Consider the following 21,641-nt stretch of genomic DNA (forward strand, 5'->3'; position numbering starts at 1 on the left):
ATTTTGCTATCAGTATTCCACATCATAACATCATGTCAAGTATGGATACTTCTATTGAATGTGCAGTCCACAGAAGAAGACTACATATCCCAGAGAACAACAGGGGTAACAATAAGTCACGGGACCAGGACTCTATATAATCTCGTTCCCAGGCTGGAGTGCCCTCCTTCTTCTCTCGAACTTCTCGGAGAGTGGGAAGCGTTCCAGCCGTGTCGCCTAGAGTTCACAGTCGGCCTCTCGGTTTTCGGAGACTCTCTCTCTCTGTTTCGTTCGATTTGTTAGCCTTAATTATATTGTGTTATCTTGTATTTCGATATCATATTTAGTAAAATAAGTTTTTCCTCCTTAGATTGTCGCTGTTTTATCCCACTCCCCTTTTCCCTCTCCTTTCCGGGCCCCAGGGGGGGGGGCCCGCGGGGTGGCTTCCCCTGTCACGGGCATAGGTAAATCTAAGTAACCCGTGACACAAATCAAGCAAAATAGGAGAGAGAATGAGTCCCGTAACCGAGAGGCCTACTGTGAATCTAGGCGTACGGCTGAAGGCTCCCACACACTGCCCTGAACGCCAGAACTCGAAAGACGTCAGTCTAGTCTGCGACAGAGTTAATATAGAGTCCAGGTCCCGTGACCTATCGTGTTGTTCTCTGGGAGATGTAGTCTTCTTCTGTAAGTAAAATTTTCTTCAGTAAAATTATTCATGCTTTATATGATGTTATGATGTGGAATACTGATAGCAAAATTACAAAATTATTAAACCATGACAACATGAAACCGTTGCATCTGCTCAGACATGGTCCTTTCCCAGCAAATGAGGAACCATATGGGTGCTCTTGACTCCCTGAGTAGTTCAGCTCTTGGTAGTCAAAGATCACATTTCCCTTGATGGCCAATATAAAAATCCACGCTATTGTCTGTCTAAAGTCTTTAGACATGCAGAGGTTTTTTTGCTGTAACTTTGCAATTAGCATTTACCAAAGTACTGGACATAACTGTTTCATTTCTAGGCATACCATGTGGGAAAAGAAATGACTTAAATAATTTATCACTGCTGCGGTCAGTAAATTCTTTGTTTTAAAAACAACAGGATCCTAGAAATGACAGCATTGGCAATATACCAAGCAGTTCTTAGAGAACAAAGTCAGATGTTTTGGAACCAGAAAGGTCAGCTGGTAGAAACTAGCACTGAAGTGTCGTAATCTTACATAAATATTTTTGCTTAAACTAAGAGCAACAACTAGAAACACTGGAATGTTTGAATGTAATTATAGCAGGAAAACAAAACAAAACAACAATGTGTTTTTTGAACCACTTTTAATACCTCCTAGCTCTACTGATAATGTAGAATCACAAAGTTCAGCACTGAGCTCCTGGACAGCACTTAGCAGCTGCATCCCTCACCTGTCCTGAGCGCCTCCTTAATAACCCGTGGATCCACATTCTCAACCTTTTTTCTTTCCCACTTTTAAGCAATAACATTTTTATGGAAAATTAAGAAGGGAATTTTCAGTAAGTTTCACGGACATAGAAATGCTGAACCTCTACAACTTTCACTGTGCAAACAGGCACTTACCTCCGCTCAAACTACCTACCACTGCAAGCTTGCATGCAAGGGCAGAAGAAACCTGAGAAGCATGTTCTTCCACTTGTTATAGCAAGGGTAGCTGTAGCGTTTGGAGAGCAGGAGAGTAAGCAGCAGGCAAAGAGAGATGAAGCAAGACAAGCAACGAGGTGTGACAGAGAATGCATCCGTATAAATGTTACTTTCAGCACCAACACCAGTTCCCGCTGCTCACGCCCACACTTCTCATTTCCACCCTGCGTCACTACACTCCCTTCCTACGTCCCCTTTTGGTGGGCTTACACAACTGTTCTCAGGGCCAGGCTCCAAACAGCATCCTTTAAACTTAGGAGGAAACTCACTCAGCTTTCCATGTTTACAGAAGACAACTTAAGCTTTTGATCTTCACGCACAACACAAAGAGTAAGAAACCCCAAAGAGTAAGAAACCCCAAAGAAGAATTTTCTAGCAAACAGCATCCTTTCACCTGAAACAAATAACAGGTACTTACAGGATTGCAGGATTACAAAGAGCTAAAAGATAGGCAAGAAGGGAAGGAAACATTCAGATGAGCGTTCAGAAGCCTTGTCCACATGTATTCACTCAAACATCTACAGATATGAAGATGTCACTGTCAGCAATTTTTGACACTTTTGCTTTTTTGGATGCAAACTGAAAATGCTTTATGGAACATCTCCCCCATCACTAAGGACTCCTTCAAGCAATACAAATTAATAACTAAGGCTGAGGTTTCATTTGTTATCCAAATAAAATAAAGAATTTCCAACATTTTAGACACTGTTCAGTAATGAAGAGGAGATTCAGAAACTACTTGTTGTCTATCTCTTAGCATTTTATTCTTAGAAGAATATGTTTTAAGATTTCCTTAAGCACAGAGAAAAATCTTTCCACCAGCTTCCTCTAAAGATGCCAGATTCGTTTTGTTCATTTATTTTCCTTTAAAAAATATTTAACATGGGAAATATTCTGAATTGTTATGGGTTGTTTTTTCCCTCCATCATTCAGGTAGGATTTTCCTTCTCCTCTTCACATTCCTCTGCTTCCCTACCCCACAAATATAAACCTTCTCAAACTCCACACACTGTCACTAAGAACCATCTCTGATGCTGTATGCCATGATGCTTCAGTGGTACTTTCACATGCATGATACTGAATACTAAGGCAGATCCCTGAAGATAACTTGAAGACAGTGAACTCCTGAGACTACAAACAGCGGTAAATCTTCTTTAACATCACCAAAGAAACTATCACATTCAGCTTAAGTTCTTCTATATATAAAGACAACTTTCTTCCATATACAAAAGAGAACAAAAACCTGTGACAATCACAGAGATAAGTGACACCTAGGTTACATTTTCTTCAGCAAAAACAGTCATTATTTTGCTACAAAGACAGAGCGCATGGCAATACCAAAAGCTTCCTCCTCAACTACAGGAGTTGAGTGTTAAGCAACCTAGGAAAGCAGAGATACAAGGAGGAAACAGGAAGGAAAGATTTGGACACACACACACACATATATATACACATACATATATAAAAGCACTACTTTTATATCAAGCTAGAAAACCAGAAAGTAGATGCTGTATTTTACTCCAGTGGAATGATTCCTATTTCCTTCACTCATACAATCAACCATAGCAGTCTAAAGTCTGAAGTCTTTCCTTTCTAGTGAGCTGCTTCTCCAACCACCCATCCTCCCAGCTAACACTTCAGAGACAACTTTCTCCTCTTAACTATGAACAAATCAATCAGGGACCACAAGTGCTACAAACCTTCAAAAACCATCCTCATTTATTTTAATGGCCACAATCTAATCCTAGAAGTGACCAAACCGAGCGTAAATTGAAGGCATAAAGCCCAGGAACCAATTAAATTAGTTTAATTAAATTAAACTGACTACAGTCTGTAATTCCTTTATACAACCACATCCTGCTCACGCATTGGGTGAGTATCATAATTAAATTGCGTTGTTATTACTGAACAGTGAAGGAAGTGATTGTGAGTTTCTATGCAAAGCCAGAAATCCTGTCCTGAACTTTAGTGAAAAACTTTCCCAAGCAATTCATATTTCCTGATAATCCATCAACTTTCAGCAACAGCAGAAGAAACACTCTATACTTATACATAATGCTATAAAAACACTCTATACTTATACATAATGCTATAGAAACACTTTGTCCTGCTCCGCAACGGACCTTGGAATAGAAACACCACCCACACAGAATCACAGAATGACCTGGGTTGGAAGGGACCTCAAGGATCATGTAGTTCCAACCCCCCTGCCTAGCAGGGCCACCAAACATACATATTTACTAGATCAGGTTGCCCAGGAGATGCCATAGATCCCCATAGACCCCCATAGATCCCCATAGACCCCAAAGATCCCCATAGAGACCCCAAAGATCCCCATAGAGACCCCAAAGATCCTCATAGAGACCCCATAGACCCTGTAGATCTTCATAGAGACCCCATAGACTCCATAGATCCCCATAGAGACCCCATAGATCCCCATAGAGACCCCCATAGACCCCGTTGCCCATGGCCCCATCCAACCTGGCCTTGAACACCTTTAAGGACGGGGCATCCACAACGTCCCTGTGCAGCGTGTCCCAGTTCCTCACCACTCTCCTAGTGCAGAACTTCCCGCTAACACCCCAACACCGCAGCTCCTCCCATCCACGCGGTGCCATCGCCCCATCGAAGCACCGAGCGGGTGTGAACCTCAACGTCCGGCCCACCCGTTCCCCACCCCAGCGCCCCGTAGCGGCCAACCGGCCCCGTTGCAGCCTCTCCGTTCTACCTGTGTGGCGGCTCCGTGCTCGGCCGTACCGGGCCCTGCCCAGACGGCGGAAATGGCGGAGGCGGCGTCGTTACCCGCCCCCTCCGACGGGAGGGGTTGAGCTCCGGGCCTGCCCGCACGGCACCGACCGGGCCCGGTACTCACAACCGCGTTGCGCCGCCCGAGCGCTCCTCTCGGTTCCGCGGGGCCGTCGGTGGGCGGCGGGACATGACGGGGCGGGCGTCGGTTGTGACGGAGAGCGAAGAACCGGCCGCAAACAAAGGCCGAAGCGGGAGGGGAGCGGCGGGCCGTCACTTCCGGTTAAACAGCCGCCGCTCGGGGGCCGCTTCCGTTCCGGACACTTCCGGGAAAGAGAGGAAGTGAGACACAGCGCCACCGTGTGGCCATGAGGGGTATAACGAGCGGCGGCGGCGGCACTTCCGGTGGAAGCCGGAAGCGGTTGGTGGCGTTAGGGAGAGTGAGCTGCTGGAGGGACCGGAAGTGCAGGCGGGAAGGAGTCGCTCCCGGCGCCCCCTCGTGGCCACACGGCGCCGTTACAGCGCCCCCTATCGGGCTATGGGCGCACAGCGCTGCGCTGAGCCACAGCGGGAGGACCGCGCTGTGCTGGACGAGCAGCTCGTTCTGTGTGTTGGCGGGTTCCCTTCATCTATGACTTCCTCCAGTGTCAAAAGAGACCTGAATAGGCTCATAAATCCTCATAACCACTCAAAGATGAAGTTCTTACAACGGAAAGATCGCCATTTCTAAGCAAAGTCTACTGCAGGGCTCTCATTGCAAAGGATGCTAGCTGGGGAGATTAAGGAGCTTCTTCATCTCTGCTTTGCCACCAAGAATCAGATTCCTTCCTGCTCAGATTCCTTCCTGCTCAGATTCCTTCCTGCTCAGCTGCTCTTGCAGTTTCCTGCTCTTGCAGTTTCTCCTGCACAGCTTCTTTGCAGACCCAAACCCTCGTTCTTCCAACCAAAGACCAAACCTTGCAACAAAAGGAGTCCCAAAGGTCCTTTGAACCTCCACAGCTGTAATCTGACCTCCTGGGAGAAACAATGCCACTCCAAACCGTGAGCAATGAGCACACGAAGTCTCTGTTTGCACAGCAATGCCAGGCATGGCACTGAAATAGCAACAGGCTGCTTTAGGACATGAAGGAGATGGCTGTGCCTCGAAAACACGATGTAACAACCAGCTCTGTATTGCTGCATTGCCCTCATCCTGCTCAGCCTTTCATTCTGGTCATCCTGGTAACCCCTGTGTCTTCACCAGCACAGCTCAGTTCAGGCTCAGCACAGTGGGATGACAAGGCTCATTCTCAGATCTATCTGATGGTCCTTTTGTATTTACTGTAAGAAAACACCCACCCCCGGTTCATGGGGCTCACAGGCTGCTTCTGCAGTGGTCCATGGATGCCTCCAGAGTGAAGGAGTCTGGGCATGTGGGATTGATGCAATAGTTGTCTTCATTCCAATGAGGGCAGATGGGCACCAATTGTGACAACAGATTAACCTACAGACCTCATGTTTTTGTCACGTCAGAAATAAGTTTTATTCCTTTTATAAACAAAAGTGATACCCACAGTGATGAAAACCCACCCCTCTCCTCTGACCCCTGCCAGAACCCCAACCATAACAAAGAAAACAGGCTACTCAGCCTTGTGATACTTCAGGAGGAGCCATTTCAATGGAGGGGGGAATTTTAACATGTGCTACATGAGAGGACTAATATCTACCCCACAGCTCTAGAGGAAGAAGACAAGAAGGACATCAGCCCCGACCCACTGATAAACTGTACAACAATGCCCTTAAAATTTGCCTCTCTACCCAGGAGAGGCAATTTAGCCTTAAATCCATGTGTATCTGTTGCAATGGAAAGGGTGGTGTTTGTCATTAAAACTATTCATAAAGACACATGGACACCGAGTGGATTTGAATAATAGCAAAACATAAACACATCCACTGCCTACAGCTGCAGTAAATGACTACTAAAGCCACCATCTAGCAAAGTCATTCCAGATAACAGCAGTAACAAATAGGTGGGAGGTACAAAGCTTTTGCTGGTGGTCAATTCATGCATGGAGTGCTGCTCCTCCTGCTCGGATGGCTTCTCCCTTCTGCCATTCCTCTGTCCCCAGAGGGTAACCCCCTCAATGGGATCTAGGCTTGCTCTGTCATCCTGGCTGCTTTTGTCTTTGGTAAGTTTTCCTCAGAGAGGTCCCGCTTCAGCTTCATTTCCATGGGGTCATCCGCATCATCTGTGGCAAGAAGGAAGGGAGAATAAAAGTTTGCAGCCTTTCAGACCTCAATGCAGCAAAAGGCAGCATTGACAGCAGCAGGTAAAGCTCCCACTTATGCCAGAAAATCCATGTACAGGCACTCAGCTTCTCAAGCTTTGGCTTTCCACATCTCCAGAGCAATCACAACAACGTTCATCCCACAGGGTTGGTAGGTATCAATGTGCAACCTCCCAGCTGCAGAAAGCACAGAGGTCTTTATTACCTCTGGTGAGCTGGGCTGTCCTGTACTGCTCCTCTCGGACCTGCTTCATCAGCTGCAGGTTGTGATCACTGGCCTCCTTGTGGTCCACCATTGGGAAGGGGTAATCCCGACCTGGCACAACAGAGAGTTGGCAGGACTTAGCAAGGGTGTCTCACTGGGTTTACACCAAAGCCAATTCTTTATGGAGCAACTCATGGAAGGCATGGAGGATACAATTTGTCCCAATTAAAAATCAAAACAAGAAAAAGCAGAGTTTTCTACAATCAGTTTCACCAGACTGCTGGCAAATGAAGAGAAGAAATGTGAAAATCAAAAGAGATTTGGAGCTCAGAGCTGCCAATTTCAATTCTTTATTTGGCAATTTAAGAACGATCTGATGCTGCAAATATGGCCCAATCTGCCATTTATTTGAGAGGCAATGATAACAAACAGGATGCCACTGGATAAATGGACCTTGAGTGCCATTAAAGGACACAGCCAAATGTCTCCATGCAGCCTTGCTTTCTGTTTTGATAAAGGAATTGAGAAGAGGTTTTGAGATTGCTGGGGAAAAAAGAAAATCATCCATTTTTTGGCACGTTTATCACTCCATTTTCAGATTGAATGCACAGCACTCCAATTGAGTTGCAATTCAACTCAACAATTTGACCATGTCTCCTCACAGGACTTTCCTAAGACCCCTCAGCAGGGTAAAATAACCCCTTGCTCCACAATCATTCCTTATTCATGTCATCACTTTTTGGTAACATGCACCAATGCGACCCACTGTTTCCAAGGATGAAATGCAGGAAGATTAAAACTTCATCCAAAATCTGTGATGAGCACTTTGGGGACTCAGTGAGAATTGCAACCACCGCCATCAAACCAAACGGATGCATTTAGAATGGGCTGCTGGGTGAATCCACAGACAAAAGATCAATGTAGCACTGGTGGTGGAAGTGTGGCACTTCCATTGCACACCCATTATTATTTTTAACAGTTATCAACCACAAAATCATGAGCACAGCATCCAAACTACCTATGATACATCCTGCTTGCTTCTGCTCCTCTTCAGAGGCCGTCCAGGGCTCGTAGATGTACTTAGAGGGAAAGTTCTTTAGGATAGGTAAATACTTCCTACAGCATGAGAAGAACTAAAGGTTTTTATTACAATCCTGCAGGCAAATACCCACACATTGAAGAGCAATCCAACCTACGCTGCATTCATTCTTGGTGGTTTTGCTGGTGTTGAACACTATAGGGGAGTTTTGAAGCATTTCATGCAATTCCTGCTCTGTGTCCACCACTGAACTTCATACAAATGCGTAATGGGGTTGATTTAAGCATTACTTCAGTTATGACTTCATCCATAATTATTTTCACTGTTAACTTTTGCTCCAACAAGCACAGCTTAGGACAGAACCCTAATGTCCTATTGTCAGCAAAGCCAGCTGGGCATTCCATTAACACTGACATGTTAATAAGGCTCAGCACACATGCCTGGGAGAGATGGACTCCTTAAGAAGCTCATTAACTTCCACAGCTGACAACATGGAGTGGAGCACGCCTGGTGTTCTCCCAGCAACTGGACGCTCCTGTGAGTCTGCAGGCACTCACAACCCAACACAGTTCCATGCTCAGTCATCACCTACATACTCACAGCCTTTGGGGTTCCCTCCCATGCTAAATAAACTACAGACGTTGTGTTTTGTGCAGGTTGAGTTCCCCAGCTCCTGCTGTCAGAGCAGCAGCACTGAGTAGATGGCACCGTGCTGTGCGTGGCCCTACCTGATGTATTCCCCCTCTGGGTCTGTGCGCCTCCCGAAACGGACTGGGCAGAAGATCCGTGTGTACTGGTGGAAGAAGGCACTGGCTGACAGCCACATCCAGTTCCCTGCGTTGATGCTGTAGTCAGCATCTAAAAGCAGCTCTTCAAACACCTGCGTTTTGGGGACAGGAAGAGAAAAACACCTCTGAGATGGCTGCCTGCATGGGTAAAAACACAACTGCCCAACAACAGCCACCAACCAATGAACCAACCACCACCAACCATCACTATCCAACCAACAACCATCAACCAACCAACCACCATTGACCAACCAACTACCAGCAACTGATCAACAACCAACAACCAAGCAATCAACCACCACTAACCAACCATCACCCAATCAACCACCATTAAACAACCATCAACCAACCAGTCAACCACCATTAACCAACAATCACCCAAGCAATAAACCACCATTAACCAACTATCAACCACCATTAAGCAACCAACAACCAGTCAACCACCACTAACTAACCATCACCCAAACAATCAACCACCATTAAACAACCATCAACCAACCAATCAACCACCACTAAACTACCAATCAACCATCACTAAACAATCATCAACCAGCCATTAAACAATCATCAACCAACCAATCAACCACCACTAAACTACCAATCAACCATCACTAAACAATCATCAACCAACCAATCAACCACCATCAACCAACCATTAAACAACCATCAACCAACCAATCAACCAACCATTAAACAACCATCAACCAACCAATCAACCACCACTAAACTACCAATCAACCATCACTAAACAACAATCAACCAACCATTAAACAATCATCAACCAACCAACCACCATCAACCAACCAATCAACTAACCATTAAACCATCAACCAACCAATCTACCACCACTAACCAACCATAACACAAGCAACCACTGTTAACCAATCATCACCCAAACAATCAACCACCATTAACCGACCAATGAACCACCACTAACCACCCATCAACCAATCAACCACCATTAACCAACCATCAACCAACCAATCAAGCAACCAATCAACCACCACTAATCAACCATCAACCAACCATTAAACCATTAACCAACCAACCACCATCAACCAACCACCAATCAACCAACCATTAAACAACCATCAACCAACCAATCAACCAACCAACCACCACTAAACAACCATCAACCAATCATTAAACAATCATCAACCAACCAATCAACCACCATCAACCAACCAATCAACTAACCATTAAACCATCAACCAACCAATCTTCCATCACTAACCAACCATCACACAAGCAATCAACCACCATTAACCAACCATCACCCAAACAATTAACCACCATTAAACCACCACTAATCAATCATCAACCAACCAACCACCACTAAACAACTATCAACCAACTATTAAACAATCATCAATCAATCAACCAACCACCAATCAACAAACCATTAAACAACCATCAACCAACCAATCTACCACCACTAACCAACCATCACACAAGCAATCAACCACTGTTAACCAATCATCACCCAAACAATCAACCACCATTAACCGACCAATCAACCACCACTAACCACCCATCAACCAATCAACCACCATTAACCAACCATCACCCAAACAATCAACCACCATTAACCAACCATCAACCGTCACCCAACCAATCAACCACCACTAATCAACCATCAACCAACCAACCACCTGCCAACAACAACCACCAAACAACCAACAAATACAGGCTGGTAGGTGCAGGTTGAAGCTCGCCCTGTGCTGGTCAGGATCCTGTGCACACATGGAACGTTTTGCAGCAACAGTTTGTTGGAAGGAAGCTCCAGCAGGACCTGGTGTCAGAGAATCCCAAAGCACCAAACAAAAAGAGAAAACCCCAAACCAGAAGCGAACCTTCATGCCCTCTTCCCAGCTGATCCAAAGGTCCCCCCTGGTCAGGAAGCAGGCGGCAGCGTGCCGGGCAAGGTGGTGGATCCAGCCCTCCTGTCGCAGCTGGGTCATGATTGCATCAATCCACGGGAACCCGGTCTGAGCCTGAGGCAGAAATCAAAGTCAGCTCTCCCGTATGATCCAAGACAAAACACAGTCATCATGGAAACACATCTCGTTACCGTTTTCCATCTGTGGAGCCTCTCAGCATCCTCATACCAACGGATCTGGAGGCAGATGGGATTCCCGGCCATTTTGGTGAAGTTTGGTGTTGCTGATGCCACCGTATAGAAGAATTCCCTCCACAGCAGCTGCCCTTGGAGTGACACAGGAGGCAGGGAGTGGTGCTTGGCCTGCAAAGACTCGGAGATCAACGCTTCTGTTCCCTCATTCAGTTTCATTCATTTTGTGATGCCCATAGAAGAAACATTGATCTGAACCACATGGCTGCCTCCACCACAGAGGTTCCCCATGAAACCAACAACCTGAAGCAATTCTTTTTGTACCAAAGCTGAATTCTGTTCAACCTCCTTTTATCTTCAGCTTTCTCCATCTGCCTTCCAGAAAGGTATCAGGTAGGGATTTCATAAACTAAACATACATTCATCAGCATGCTGACTGCACGTCTGGCTTCATAGGATGCTGCAAGAAGACTGTGGCAAAGCTGCATTATTTGCATCACCTCTCTGCCAAGAGGGTTAAACACCAGCCTCAGAAGCATTAGATTTGCTTGACTGTGGCCCATTTTTCCCTTACCTGAGCATAAATGTTTGACAGCCTATAAAAGAAGCTGCGGACTGACAGGCAGCCCATGCTGAAATAGGGGCTGAGGCCGGTGGTGCTTGGAAGCAGTGAATTCGGGATTGTTTTTGGTTTGGTGAAACTTGCCACCCAGCCCTGAAATGAGAACAGAAATCAAGGATCCAGCAGAGCAAGGTGAGAAACATCCAGCCAATGGACAAGGATGGGCTCTTGGCTGTTGGCTTATGAGTGTGCAACACACACACACACACAGGGGAAATACTCCGACCTCCATCCTCCCATCAAGAACAACAGAATCCCAAGGTGGAGCTGCTCAGAGGGCAAACCATCAGCAGGAACTGGAGGCCACAGCCAACAGGTTTCTTGCAGTCCAGCCCCAACCACACACCATTGGGTGGCCCCAACCTCAGCCCACCCACACAACCCCCTGCCATCAGGATGGACCTGGTCTGCCAGGTGCTGCTCCAAGCGATGCAGCCCTTCACTCTCCCCTCCTCTCCATGGGGAGATGCTCTCAGGGGGTATCTTCAGATCCGTGGGCAAAGGGACCCCGTAGCGCTCAGCCAGGCCCAGCTCAGGGGGGCTGCACCTCCTAATGCAAAAGAGAGGGAACCCGAGCCAGGAACCAGTCCCCATTCACACACCAAGACCTCCTCTGTTGTGGCACAGGGGAGCCAAAGCACAGCCAGAAACCCCGAGCTGATGCTCCACGGGGGACCAACCCACAAGGCTGGTGAGCAGCGACATGTGGTGAAAGAGACCTGGAATTTCTTGGCCACTCAACCTTCATATGCATGAGAAGTTCGTCTCAATGCACCCTATGAAAGCTTTACACCTTCACACTATGCCACTCCCATCTGCTCTCCCAACAGCGTTACCACATTAATAACCCTCCATGCACAAAAGCAATGCCATATAACTTCTAAAAGTCCCTGTTATCGTTTGACCCCACTCATTTGGCAGAGGAAGGCCCTATAGGTGCCCTGTTGGGTCCTACTTACTGGAAGTCCTCAGCTGTGAGGTTTCGAACAGGAACCTCTGGGTCCCCAAGCAGTGCAAGGATGCGAAGGAACCTCTTGTATGTCAGTGGGGGAGTCCCACCATTCAGCTCCAAAATCCTATACATGAAATAAAATCAGTGTTTGTGGGAACATGGATCAAGAAGGAAACTGGAGCTGTGGGTGCATGGGGAGCTGACAGCACAGTAACAGCCCCAGTCTGTGGAGCAACCACCAGTGGGAACAGATGGCTTGAATTCAATATGGAACATCACATCTATCTGTGGATTCACACCAATTAAAGGCTTTTCAGGGCGAGGTGTTAAGTCTGTTCTAATGATTACCTCCTTATCATTATCATCATCCCTTCATTATCTGCTGCCTTTCAGCTGTGAATAACTCCACGGACCCACAATTATCCACACACCAGTGAAAGTTGATTAGATAGATCCCTAAAGCCAGACAGAAGGATGCATACAAAAGTCCTTTGAATGTAGGATCATAGAATCATTAAGGCTGGAAAAGACCCATCCAACCATCAGACCATTCCCACGTGTTAGTGAATTTCACCTGCTGTTTAGTTAATGGAAAGGCTTAAAGGGGGAAATAACAACAGATTTCTTTGGCTTGAATGAGAACCAGCATCCCAAAACCTGTGAACCACTGAAGCTCCTTCTGTCAATCTCCAGCCAATGCCTCAGAGGGCCCCATCTTCTCAAAAGGAACTCATCAGGGACTGAGATCCTCCACCTTCCCTATGTTTTGTTTGCTAACTGTCAAACAAACCTTTATGGAGATGCCCCATTGGTCTGTAGGCCAACCACGTACCGTTGGGTGTTATAGAGGCTGTGGCCCATCAATGAGAGCACCTCGAAGCCCAGCTCTTCTCCCAGACCCCGAATGTTGGCTTCCATCTCCTTGTAAAAGGGTTCCATCTCCTCATCCAGAGTCACTTGTGTGATGTTCCACTTCTGGACGTGATCTCTGACAACTGATTCGTATTCTCCTTGAATGACCAGCAAACAGGAACCCAGCTGGCACAAACTGCTCCTCAAATCCTCCAGGGACTGCAGCAGGAAATGCCACCTCAAGGCTCCTATGTGCATGACGGACGTCATGAAGGCTCTATCCAGGATGTAGACGGGGTAGACGACCTCAGAGGACTGCAGTGCAGCCAGCAGAGCTGGGTTGTCATGTAACCGAAGGCCCTTACGGAAGAGATGGATGGTGTGGTGCCTCATCCTGCCCAGAGCTGTGGGAAGGGAGAAGGAGAAGGAGAAGGAGAAGGGGAAGGGGAAGGGGAAGGGGAAGGGGAAGGGGAAGGGGAAGGGGAAGGAGAAGGAGAAGGAGAAGGAGAAGGAGAAGGAGAAGGAGAAGGAGAAGGAGGAGAAGGAGAAGGCTCTGAAAGGATCTCATTGCATTTATGGTCATCGTAGGTGGCTGGGCAGGAAACCCCCAGGGGTCCCTTCCAACCCCCATATTGTGTGCCCATAGAAACATCCCTCAGTGCCACAGCTCTCTGAACCCCCCCCCCCCGCCCCGGGCAGTCTGTGCCAACACATCACTGCTCTGTTGGAGAAGAAATGTCTCCCAAAGCCCAACCTGACCCTGTCCTGGAGCAACGTGAGGCCATCAGCTCCCATCCTTCATCACCCTTTGAAGCATTGCAGCTGACCTGAGGGCTGGGGGAGCTCAGGGCAGAGCCTTTAGCCCACACTCCTCCCAGCCCTGCTCATAGGGATGCACTCAGTGAGCAGCAGCAAGGAGCCCCGTCACCCCCTGGGTTTATGCCAACCTGCTGCTTGTTCCAAGCATCCACCCATAGAACCATGAGGCAATGGATGAGCACAGGATGAAGCAATTACCTCTAACCTAAACCTACGCCCTCCTAAACAGCCACGGTGGTGAGGCAGCTCTGCCAACCCCACACAGTGCCCACCACCCCAAAGCCCCCACAGCTGTAACAGCCCATTGAGCGCCCCATAGACCCACAGCCACCAACTCACAGGCACTGAGGAGCTCACGGTGCACACCAGGAAGGAGCCCAGCACCGACTGCATGCCATGGAAGAACAGGAAAAGCAGAGTGCCAATGCCTGGCACGTGGGGCAGAGAATGACGTGCAAAGCACAGAGCAGGGTGTCTGCAAGGGCTGTGCTGAGCACCGCGGCCCCAACTTCAGGTTTGGGGTGGGTATAAGGAGAAATTCCTCCCTACCCTGGTAGGGTGTGGGGAGGGTGTAGGGACCTGGTGCTGGTATGGGCTGCCCAATGGGATCACCATCCCTGCAGGGGCTCCAGGGAGGTGGGGATGTTGTGCTGAGGAATGTGGAGCTGGTATGATGGGATGGGTTGGGAAACCCACGTGTTTGTGCAGCGATTATTGTTCATATATTGCCCTCTCACGGCCAGAAGAGCAAAACCACCAATTAAACACACATCACTAATTACTATAGAATAACCCTAAGCTGGAAGGGACACAATAGGGATCACCGAGACGTTATTGCTGATCGTGTTCTCCTTCCTGGGAGCTTTTTAGAGGGCTGATATCCCCCCCGCATCGAATCGCGTTTCTACACCCCATTGGCTGCTCCGAAAGTAATGCCTCCTATTTATTATCGCGGCTATTCCAACAGCTGCAAAGAGCTCTCAGTCACACACGCTGACAGAGCGACTTCACAGCTACAGAACTGCGTTTCCTTTGGTGCTGTACGCACATGAAGCCATAAAAACGTTGTGTCTGAGGACCTGGGGCTGCTGTCACCCCATGGAACCAATGCACCGCCCCCGGTTACCCCGCGTTACCTCCCCGCTCCGGAGCCCTGCTCACCTCCCTCCTCCTCCTCCTCGGGCCCCGCTGTGCCCTGGGGTGACACGAAGAGCGACTCGACTTTAGGCAACGGGGCCGCTTATGCAACACACTGCGGGGGGGGGACACGGGGGGCCGGTAGAGCTGTGCCCGCCCTGCTGAGCTCCCATGGAGGCGGGGGGCGGGGTGGGACAGGGCCCGGCCCCTCTAACCCCTCTAACCCCATCCAACCCCACCTAACCCCTCTAACCCCCTCTAACCCCATCCCATCCCATCCCATCCCGTCCCGGAGCCCCCCGGTTGTGGGCGGAGTCTCCGTAAGCCACGCCCACATGGCGCGCTTTCCCCCTCCACTCGGGGGGGGGGGGGGCGTGGCTTATTTCCCGCCAGCTGATCTCAGCCAATCAGTGCGCGCCGCCCCTTTCGGATTCGAAATGCCGCCGCTGGGTGGGAGGAGCTGAACGGCGTCCAATCAGCGCTCGTATATTCGCTAGGGGGCGGGGCTAGAGGGCAGCGTCTCCTCCCGTTGCTGGGTGGGCGGCGGGGCTGGGGGGGGAGAGAAGACTTAGGGGGGGGGTCGCCTTGGGGGGGGGGGTCAGCTTGGAGGGGGGGCAGGGCTTATAGTGGGGGGGGGTCGGTCACTGAGGTAGGCCGTGGTGTGAGCTGGGCCGAAGGAAAGGCCTTGGGAGGGGGTTGAAGTCAACAGGCCCCCATTGCAGTGAGTGGGGAGGCATAAGGGCCCTGCCCTATGGGGGTGGGTGCCCTGCCCTATGGGGGGTCCCTGCCCCATGGGGGGGGGGATGCCCTGCCCTATGTGGGGGGGTACCTGCCCTGCCCTATGTGGGGGGGTACCTGCCCTATGGGGGGGGATGCCTTGCCCTATTGGGTGGGGGGTCCCTGCCCTATGGGGGGGGGGTGCCTACACTATGGGGGGGGGTGCCCTGCCCTATGTGGGGGGGTACCTGCCCTGCCCTATGTGGGGGGGTACCTGCCCTATGGGGGGGGATGCCTTGCCCTATTGGGGGGGGGGTGCCTACACTATGGGGGGGGATGCCCTGCCCTATGTGGGGGGGTACCTGCCCTATGTGGGGGGGGATGCCCTGCCCTATGGGGGGGTCCTTAAGGCCATGTCCCAACCCAGCCCTTCCTATGGTTCCTTAAGGGCAGCCTCATACCCGCAGCATGCAGAGAGCATCCCGGCTGAGCAGGGAACTGGCATTGCTGAGCACGGAGCCGCCGCCCGGTATCAGCTGCTGGCAGAACGGAGCGAGAATGGACGAGCTACGGGCACGTAGGTGTTGGGGGGGGGGGGGATGGGGCATTGCATTGGGTTGGTACACGCTGTGCAGTGGGGTGGGATGTGGGGGGGTTCTCTCCAGCTGTAAGTAGTGTTACAGAGTGTTATAGATGGGATGGTTGGCTGAATTCCTATCATTCTGAATGCAGTATTTATGCTTGTGATATTGTTTGTTTGCAAAGAGATCATTGGAGCTCCAGAGACACCCTATGAGAAAGGGATATTCGACCTGGAGGTGGTTGTGCCTGAAAGGTGAGTGTGTAATGATTCTCTTTAATGCCGAGTGAATGCATTGATGTGAGGTCTTTCCTTCAGCCTCCCCCCCCTGTAATTGTTATCCCTGGCTGAATGGATTCCATGCGTTGGATGTGTGATGATGGGATGTCACTTCGATACCTGCTGTATGGAAGGATTAATGGCATAACTGGGGTATGAATATCATGCTCTGTTTCTTAATGCTGATCTCTTCAAGGTACCCGTTTGAGCCCCCAAAGATTCGCTTTCTGACCCCTATTTATCATCCTAACATCGACTCTGCTGGAAGGATTTGTCTGGATGTTCTTAAGTTACCACCAAAGGTAAGATAGCGCTGCTTGGGCGCAGTAAATGAGCCTGAGGAGGATAATGAGCTCCTTATCTTTTTCTTGTAAAAGCCTGATTGAATGTCTGTTTGCTACTGACTTATTTACACAGGAGAGCAGCAGTGGAGTTTTTGTGTGGCCTCTCCTTTGTTTAGGGATTAGAACTTGACCTTCTTTGCTCTGTATAAGCTTCCAAGGCTTTAAGGATTGTGGTGGGAAGGCAGCCCTCTGAAAATGGGCCGGCACAGCCTGTGGTTCCATCAGCTCCCTCTGAGAGGCCTCAGCCTGTGTGTTTTCTATGGGGCTCTGAGTGCTCCGAGCTTCCTCCAGGCATCCTAATGGTCTTCCTCTCAGCTGCTTCTCTCCCCCTCTCCTCCTGCAGGGCGCATGGAGGCCTTCCCTCAACATCTCCACACTACTGACCTCCATACAGCTGCTGATGGCAGAGCCCAACCCTGATGACCCCCTCATGGCAGACATAGTATGTGGTTTCCTTTAAGGCTTCAGGGGCTGTGGGTGTGGGGTGGAGCGTTGCCTTTGCTCAAGCAAACTCATGTGAGCAACAGAATGGTGTGCTTTGAGTGATGTGTGTGTAGCAGTTTGGGTCTGGGATCAGGAATCCTTCTGCCAGGGCTGCAAGAGGAGTTAATAACCCCCCAGTGTTCAGTCTGTTAATACTAAAGTCAAATCTTTCTCTTTTAGTCCTCAGAGTACAAGTACAACAAGCAGCAGTTCTTAATAAAGGCCAAAGAGTGGACTGAGAAGTACGCGAGCCAACAGAAGAGGGTAAGAAATGGGCTTTACTGTTGCAGCTGTGTGAATATTCCTCATCTAATTCCCCTTCCATGGCCACAGAGGGGGAGAAGAGGTGGTGTGGGGCAGCAACGATTGCTCCCTCCATGTAAATGAGGCATTGAATTGCAGTGCTCTCCCAGGAGGTCTGTAGGTTGAGCAGGACTGATAGAACCCCGAGATACTCAACCTTCATTCTGCCTCAGCTCTGTTTCTAAGTGCACGTTCTGCTGTGCCTCATGTTCAGATAGGACTTAGCACAGCAGTGCTAATGGCTCCTAAAACTAAATGATTCACAGCTGTTACTTCTTATTTCTTTGGAGGCTTTGGAGGAGAAAACAAACCAGAGTGAAACCAAAGGCACCAATGGATCCGCCATGCAGAAAAGAAAAGGGAGCTCTATCAGCAAGAAGGAGAAGCAGCCTCGCATGGGCTCCTAAGTGAGTTTAGTTCCTGATGTGGCTGCCAGCTTTGCTTTCACTGTGTCCATTTTAAGTGGGTATAATCAAATAGTTTAATATGGAATAGCAGCAGGGTTTATTGTTTCTGTTTCCTAGCAGTTGGTTCGTTTGGTTTTTTGAGATGTTATAGAAAATAAAGCTTTAATTTGCTTCTCTTTCTGGTTTGTAAGGCTTCCAGAGAGGCAGCTCTTAGGTTCCATTTGCAGGTTACACCATTTAACACAGCTGGGTTGTATCTCCAGGAGCTGGACAGAGAAGAAGAGCAGGGGGAGGGAAGGGCTGAGAAAGGACAAAAAGGGCCCAGAGGTGGAGGGGGGACAATACAGAGGAGGGGGGTAATGTGAGGAATGGGTTTGGGTTAGGGTGGAACAGGGCTGAGGTCTGAACAGCTGGGCTGAGATATGCAAGAAAAACAGCATCTTTGCCTGCTGCTGTTTCCAATGCATTTGGCTCATCTCTGCTGTGCTGCCAGTGGCCTGGAGAGCTGCTCCCAGCATCCTGCTCAGTCAAAGTTGTAGTAAAGGCAAAAGGCGAAGAACATAGCGAAGATCTGGAAGAGAAGGAGGGAAGGAGCAGGTCAGCTCCCTGCCACAGCAGCACATTGGTGGAGAATGAAGCTGAATGAGACCTCTGTGCTCTGCTCCTGGTCCAACCAGGTGCCAGATCTGTGCAAGGCAAAGCACCATCCCTTCCTCCACCATCAAACAGAGCACCCAAAGGAGGTGACCCACCACCTGCCTTGTCCCCTCCGGCTCTGCTCAGTACCTCAATGCCCAGCACGGCCAAGCTGCACAGCCCAGGAACGGAGATGTACTTCTGCAAGGTCTTGCTGAAGGTGGGGAAGCAGCCCTGGGCAGGAGGGGGAGATGATGGAGGCATTCCTTGTGCTCCATACGGCTGCAGGGAGCTCAGAGAGGGCTAGGACAGTTGGGGGCAGTGTGGAGGGGCAGGATACCTGCTCATGGATGTAGCCAGGGCTCCTCTCCTGGCACTGCTCCCATCCCAGCAGCTCTCCTGCCTGCAGGAGCCCATCCCGGGCACAGCACGCCCGTGGCCAAGGCATCCCTGGGTGCAGCTCCTGGAAATGGGAACCATTCCCAAAGTCTTCGGGCCCCAAAACGCCACAACAGGAGAACTGAAATGGAAGGGAAACACCATCGACACATGTAGGAATGCAGGACTTGGCTTGGAGGTAGAATAGAGGAAGGGGGAACAGCCCAGCATGAGTCCTATGGTCCATAAGAACCCTGTGGTCACAGTCACTCTGAGCAGCACCCATGGGTGTTCCACACCCCATCGGGGGGCTCCTGGCCACTCACTGTCACCATGAGGGTATTCCAAGCCACAGAGAAGACCTCAGCACCCTCATCCCCGCAGTAATTCCTTCGCAGCTCTGACAGGAAGAGCTCTGGCCGGATCTATGGGATCAGAGCCACGTGTGAGCACCAGGTATGGGGACAGGGATGCCTCACACTCACCATCACCCACCCAGAGCTTGAGGGGAAGCCGTACCTGCTTCAAGTGCGTCAGGAAGAGCACGGCCCCAACGAGCTGCGTGATAAAGACAAGGCTCACCAGGATGAAGAACTGGAAGGCAGCGGGACAGAAAGGTCAGAAATCATTCTCAGTTCACATGCAATTTGCTCCTGCTGCTCCTCCCCTCCTCTGCCACCAGCCCTGCCCATGCATGGGGACAGTGGGGCAGGGAATGAGCATCTCTGAGCACCACAGCTGTAAGGCAGAACATGGCAGGGGCTGGAGAAGGCAAAGATATTGTGGTTCCTGTGCTCATAAAAGGGTTTGTGGTCCTCAGAACGGAAGGAAAAGGATCAGAAATGCCATGTGGGACAAACCTATAGAAAGAAAGGAGAGAAAAAAGGGAGAGAAGAGGGAGAAAAGAGGGAGAAAAGTCTACCCAGTGCTTTACAAAGGCTTTAAATTCAATGTCTCAGAAGGTGGAGATTGGATTGGGGAGTTTGTTGAAGGCTGATGGTGCCAGGATGGGGGATTCTGGCTCCTCCAGGGGTATCCTGCACCCCGCAGCTCCCTGCACCCCAGTTTTCCCCTCACTCACCACCAGCAGCAGCGGCCGGCTCCGTCTCAGTGCCCCGCAGCAGCCCAGGAAGCCCAGCAATGAGAGGGCGATGCCCACAGCCAGCAGCAGGTAGGCACCCACACTCAGCACAGGTTTAGCAGCCACGATGTCCTGGAAACCAGCCGGGTCTGCAGCCACCCAGACCCCAACGCTCACCAGGCAGATCCCCCCGGCCTATGGGACACAGCAAGGACACAGGGAACCCCATGGGGGCAGAGCTGGGGTCCCCTCCCTCAGCTGGCTGCCACCCCGAGCATCACATCCCAGCTCTGCATGAATGGCACCGCTTGGCTCTATGGCTCAGAGCACCCTGCAGCCCTCCATCCCCAGCAGGACTCACAAACACCAGCACGTTGAAGATGAACATCAGGTACTTCATGCAGCTCAGGACACCCATGGGGACACCGGGGCGTTAATCCCTGCAGAGGGGAGAGCTCAGTAGGGACAGCTCCAGGCTCCGGGATGGCTGAGCTCAGATAGATGCTGCCATAGAAGGGGACCGGCAGAGCATCCCGTGCTCCTGGATCAGCTGTGGGGTGGAACGGAGCGCTCCATCCATGGGGCAGCAGCCACAGGGAGCCGGGATACACACATGGAAGGGATTCTGCCCCTCCCCACACCCCGATGGGCTCCTGACCCCCATTAGGCGACACCCCACAGCTCCATGCTGCCTCTGCCCCCCCAGAGCCCCATCACTCACCCCGGGGGGACACGGTGCTCAGCTCCAACCACCGTCTGCACCGATTTAATGCCAGAAAGGTCGGAAAATCCCCCCGGTCCCAGCGTGGAGCCCGAGGAACCCCGTCCTACAGCCCGGTATGAATCATTGATGGGAACCGGATCCGGCAGCGGGGAGACACCGGGGGTAATTAAAGCTGGACGGAAAGACGAGCCGGCACCGAGGGCAACGTGGGCATCGGTTATGGCTGCCCGCACATGGCGGGGGAGGACTCGACGCCTTTGGGAGCTCGGATAACGCTGGGATGGACACAGAGCGGGACGGGGGACAGACGGACAGGGGACGGACGGACGATGCCGGTGTGTCCGGTCCATGCCGTGTCGATGCGGTGACAGCGCTGCGCTCCGTGCCTCCCGGTGCGCCCCCCCGGCGCTGCGCACCCCGTGCAATTCCACGCCCCGCCTGCAGGGGGCAGCAGAGGACGCGACCAGCGAGACGGCGCCGCCGCGCTAGAGCGTCTCCCATCAGCTGTGAGGCTCAGCCAATCGCAGCGGGCGGCTGTGTGGGAGAGGAGAGAGACAGGCA

General features: G+C 50.6%; 5 protein-coding genes across 9 annotated transcripts in view; 1 reads left to right on the forward strand and 4 right to left on the reverse strand.

Annotated features, from left to right (window-relative positions):
• The window catches only part of CEPT1 (choline/ethanolamine phosphotransferase 1), a 50,119-nt gene extending 45,416 nt beyond the window's left edge, over positions 1-4,703 (reverse strand). Inside the window, exon 1 of the mRNA XM_085527290.1 lies at positions 4,380-4,703. The gene's annotated coding sequence lies outside the window, so the exon portion shown is untranslated. The remainder of the gene's footprint in view (positions 1-4,379) is intronic.
• The window catches only part of LRIF1 (ligand dependent nuclear receptor interacting factor 1), a 19,295-nt gene extending 14,592 nt beyond the window's left edge, over positions 1-4,703 (reverse strand). The window contains exon 1 of the mRNA XM_015884928.3: positions 4,380-4,703. The gene's annotated coding sequence lies outside the window, so the exon portion shown is untranslated. The remainder of the gene's footprint in view (positions 1-4,379) is intronic.
• A 1,190-nt stretch (positions 4,704-5,893) lies between these two features.
• LOC107324692 (cryptochrome-1-like) lies at positions 5,894-15,267 on the reverse strand. 2 transcript variants are annotated; one of them, XM_085527286.1, is made up of 12 exons: positions 15,173-15,267; positions 14,351-14,398; positions 13,173-13,596; positions 12,348-12,464; positions 11,791-11,938; positions 11,341-11,481; positions 10,767-10,937; positions 10,549-10,689; positions 8,636-8,787; positions 7,887-7,984; positions 6,869-6,979; positions 5,894-6,624 (listed from the first exon to the last, which is right to left on the reverse strand). In XM_085527286.1, the coding sequence occupies exons 3-12, from the start codon at positions 13,583-13,585 to the stop codon at positions 6,527-6,529; spliced, it is 1,590 nt and encodes a 529-aa protein (XP_085383412.1). In that variant the 5' UTR covers positions 13,586-13,596; positions 14,351-14,398; positions 15,173-15,267; the 3' UTR covers positions 5,894-6,526. The 2 variants fall into 2 exon arrangements, with proteins under 2 accessions (XP_085383412.1, XP_085383411.1); XM_085527285.1 differs by lacking the exon at positions 14,351-14,398.
• Positions 15,268-15,647: 380 nt separating this feature from the next.
• Positions 15,648-18,437, forward strand: UBE2T (ubiquitin conjugating enzyme E2 T). 3 transcript variants are annotated; one of them, XM_015884988.2, is made up of 7 exons: positions 15,648-15,869; positions 16,314-16,442; positions 16,631-16,700; positions 16,921-17,026; positions 17,412-17,510; positions 17,732-17,815; positions 18,145-18,437. In XM_015884988.2, exons 2-7 carry the CDS (start codon positions 16,334-16,336, stop codon positions 18,259-18,261), a joined length of 585 nt encoding a protein of 194 aa, XP_015740474.2. In that variant the 5' UTR covers positions 15,648-15,869; positions 16,314-16,333; the 3' UTR covers positions 18,262-18,437. The 3 variants fall into 3 exon arrangements, with proteins under 3 accessions (XP_015740474.2, XP_015740473.2, XP_015740475.2); XM_015884987.3 differs by having other exon boundaries at positions 15,648-15,684; XM_015884989.3 differs by having other exon boundaries at positions 15,648-15,684; positions 16,319-16,442.
• Positions 18,335-21,506, reverse strand: LOC107324716 (tetraspanin-18-like). 2 transcript variants are annotated; one of them, XM_015884984.3, is made up of 8 exons: positions 21,078-21,506; positions 20,718-20,796; positions 20,357-20,551; positions 19,795-19,869; positions 19,602-19,700; positions 19,238-19,417; positions 19,048-19,131; positions 18,335-18,832 (listed from the first exon to the last, which is right to left on the reverse strand). In XM_015884984.3, the coding sequence occupies exons 2-8, from the start codon at positions 20,772-20,774 to the stop codon at positions 18,785-18,787; spliced, it is 738 nt and encodes a 245-aa protein (XP_015740470.2). In that variant the 5' UTR covers positions 20,775-20,796; positions 21,078-21,506; the 3' UTR covers positions 18,335-18,784. The 2 variants fall into 2 exon arrangements, with proteins under 2 accessions (XP_015740470.2, XP_085383423.1); XM_085527297.1 differs by lacking the exon at positions 19,602-19,700 and having other exon boundaries at positions 21,078-21,208.
• Positions 21,507-21,641: the final 135 nt, after the last annotated feature.

This window comes from Coturnix japonica, chromosome 38 (genome assembly GCF_054131305.1).
Source record: "Coturnix japonica strain WE chromosome 38, WE-NBRP24, whole genome shotgun sequence".
Classification (NCBI taxonomy): Eukaryota; Metazoa; Chordata; class Aves; order Galliformes; family Phasianidae; genus Coturnix; species Coturnix japonica.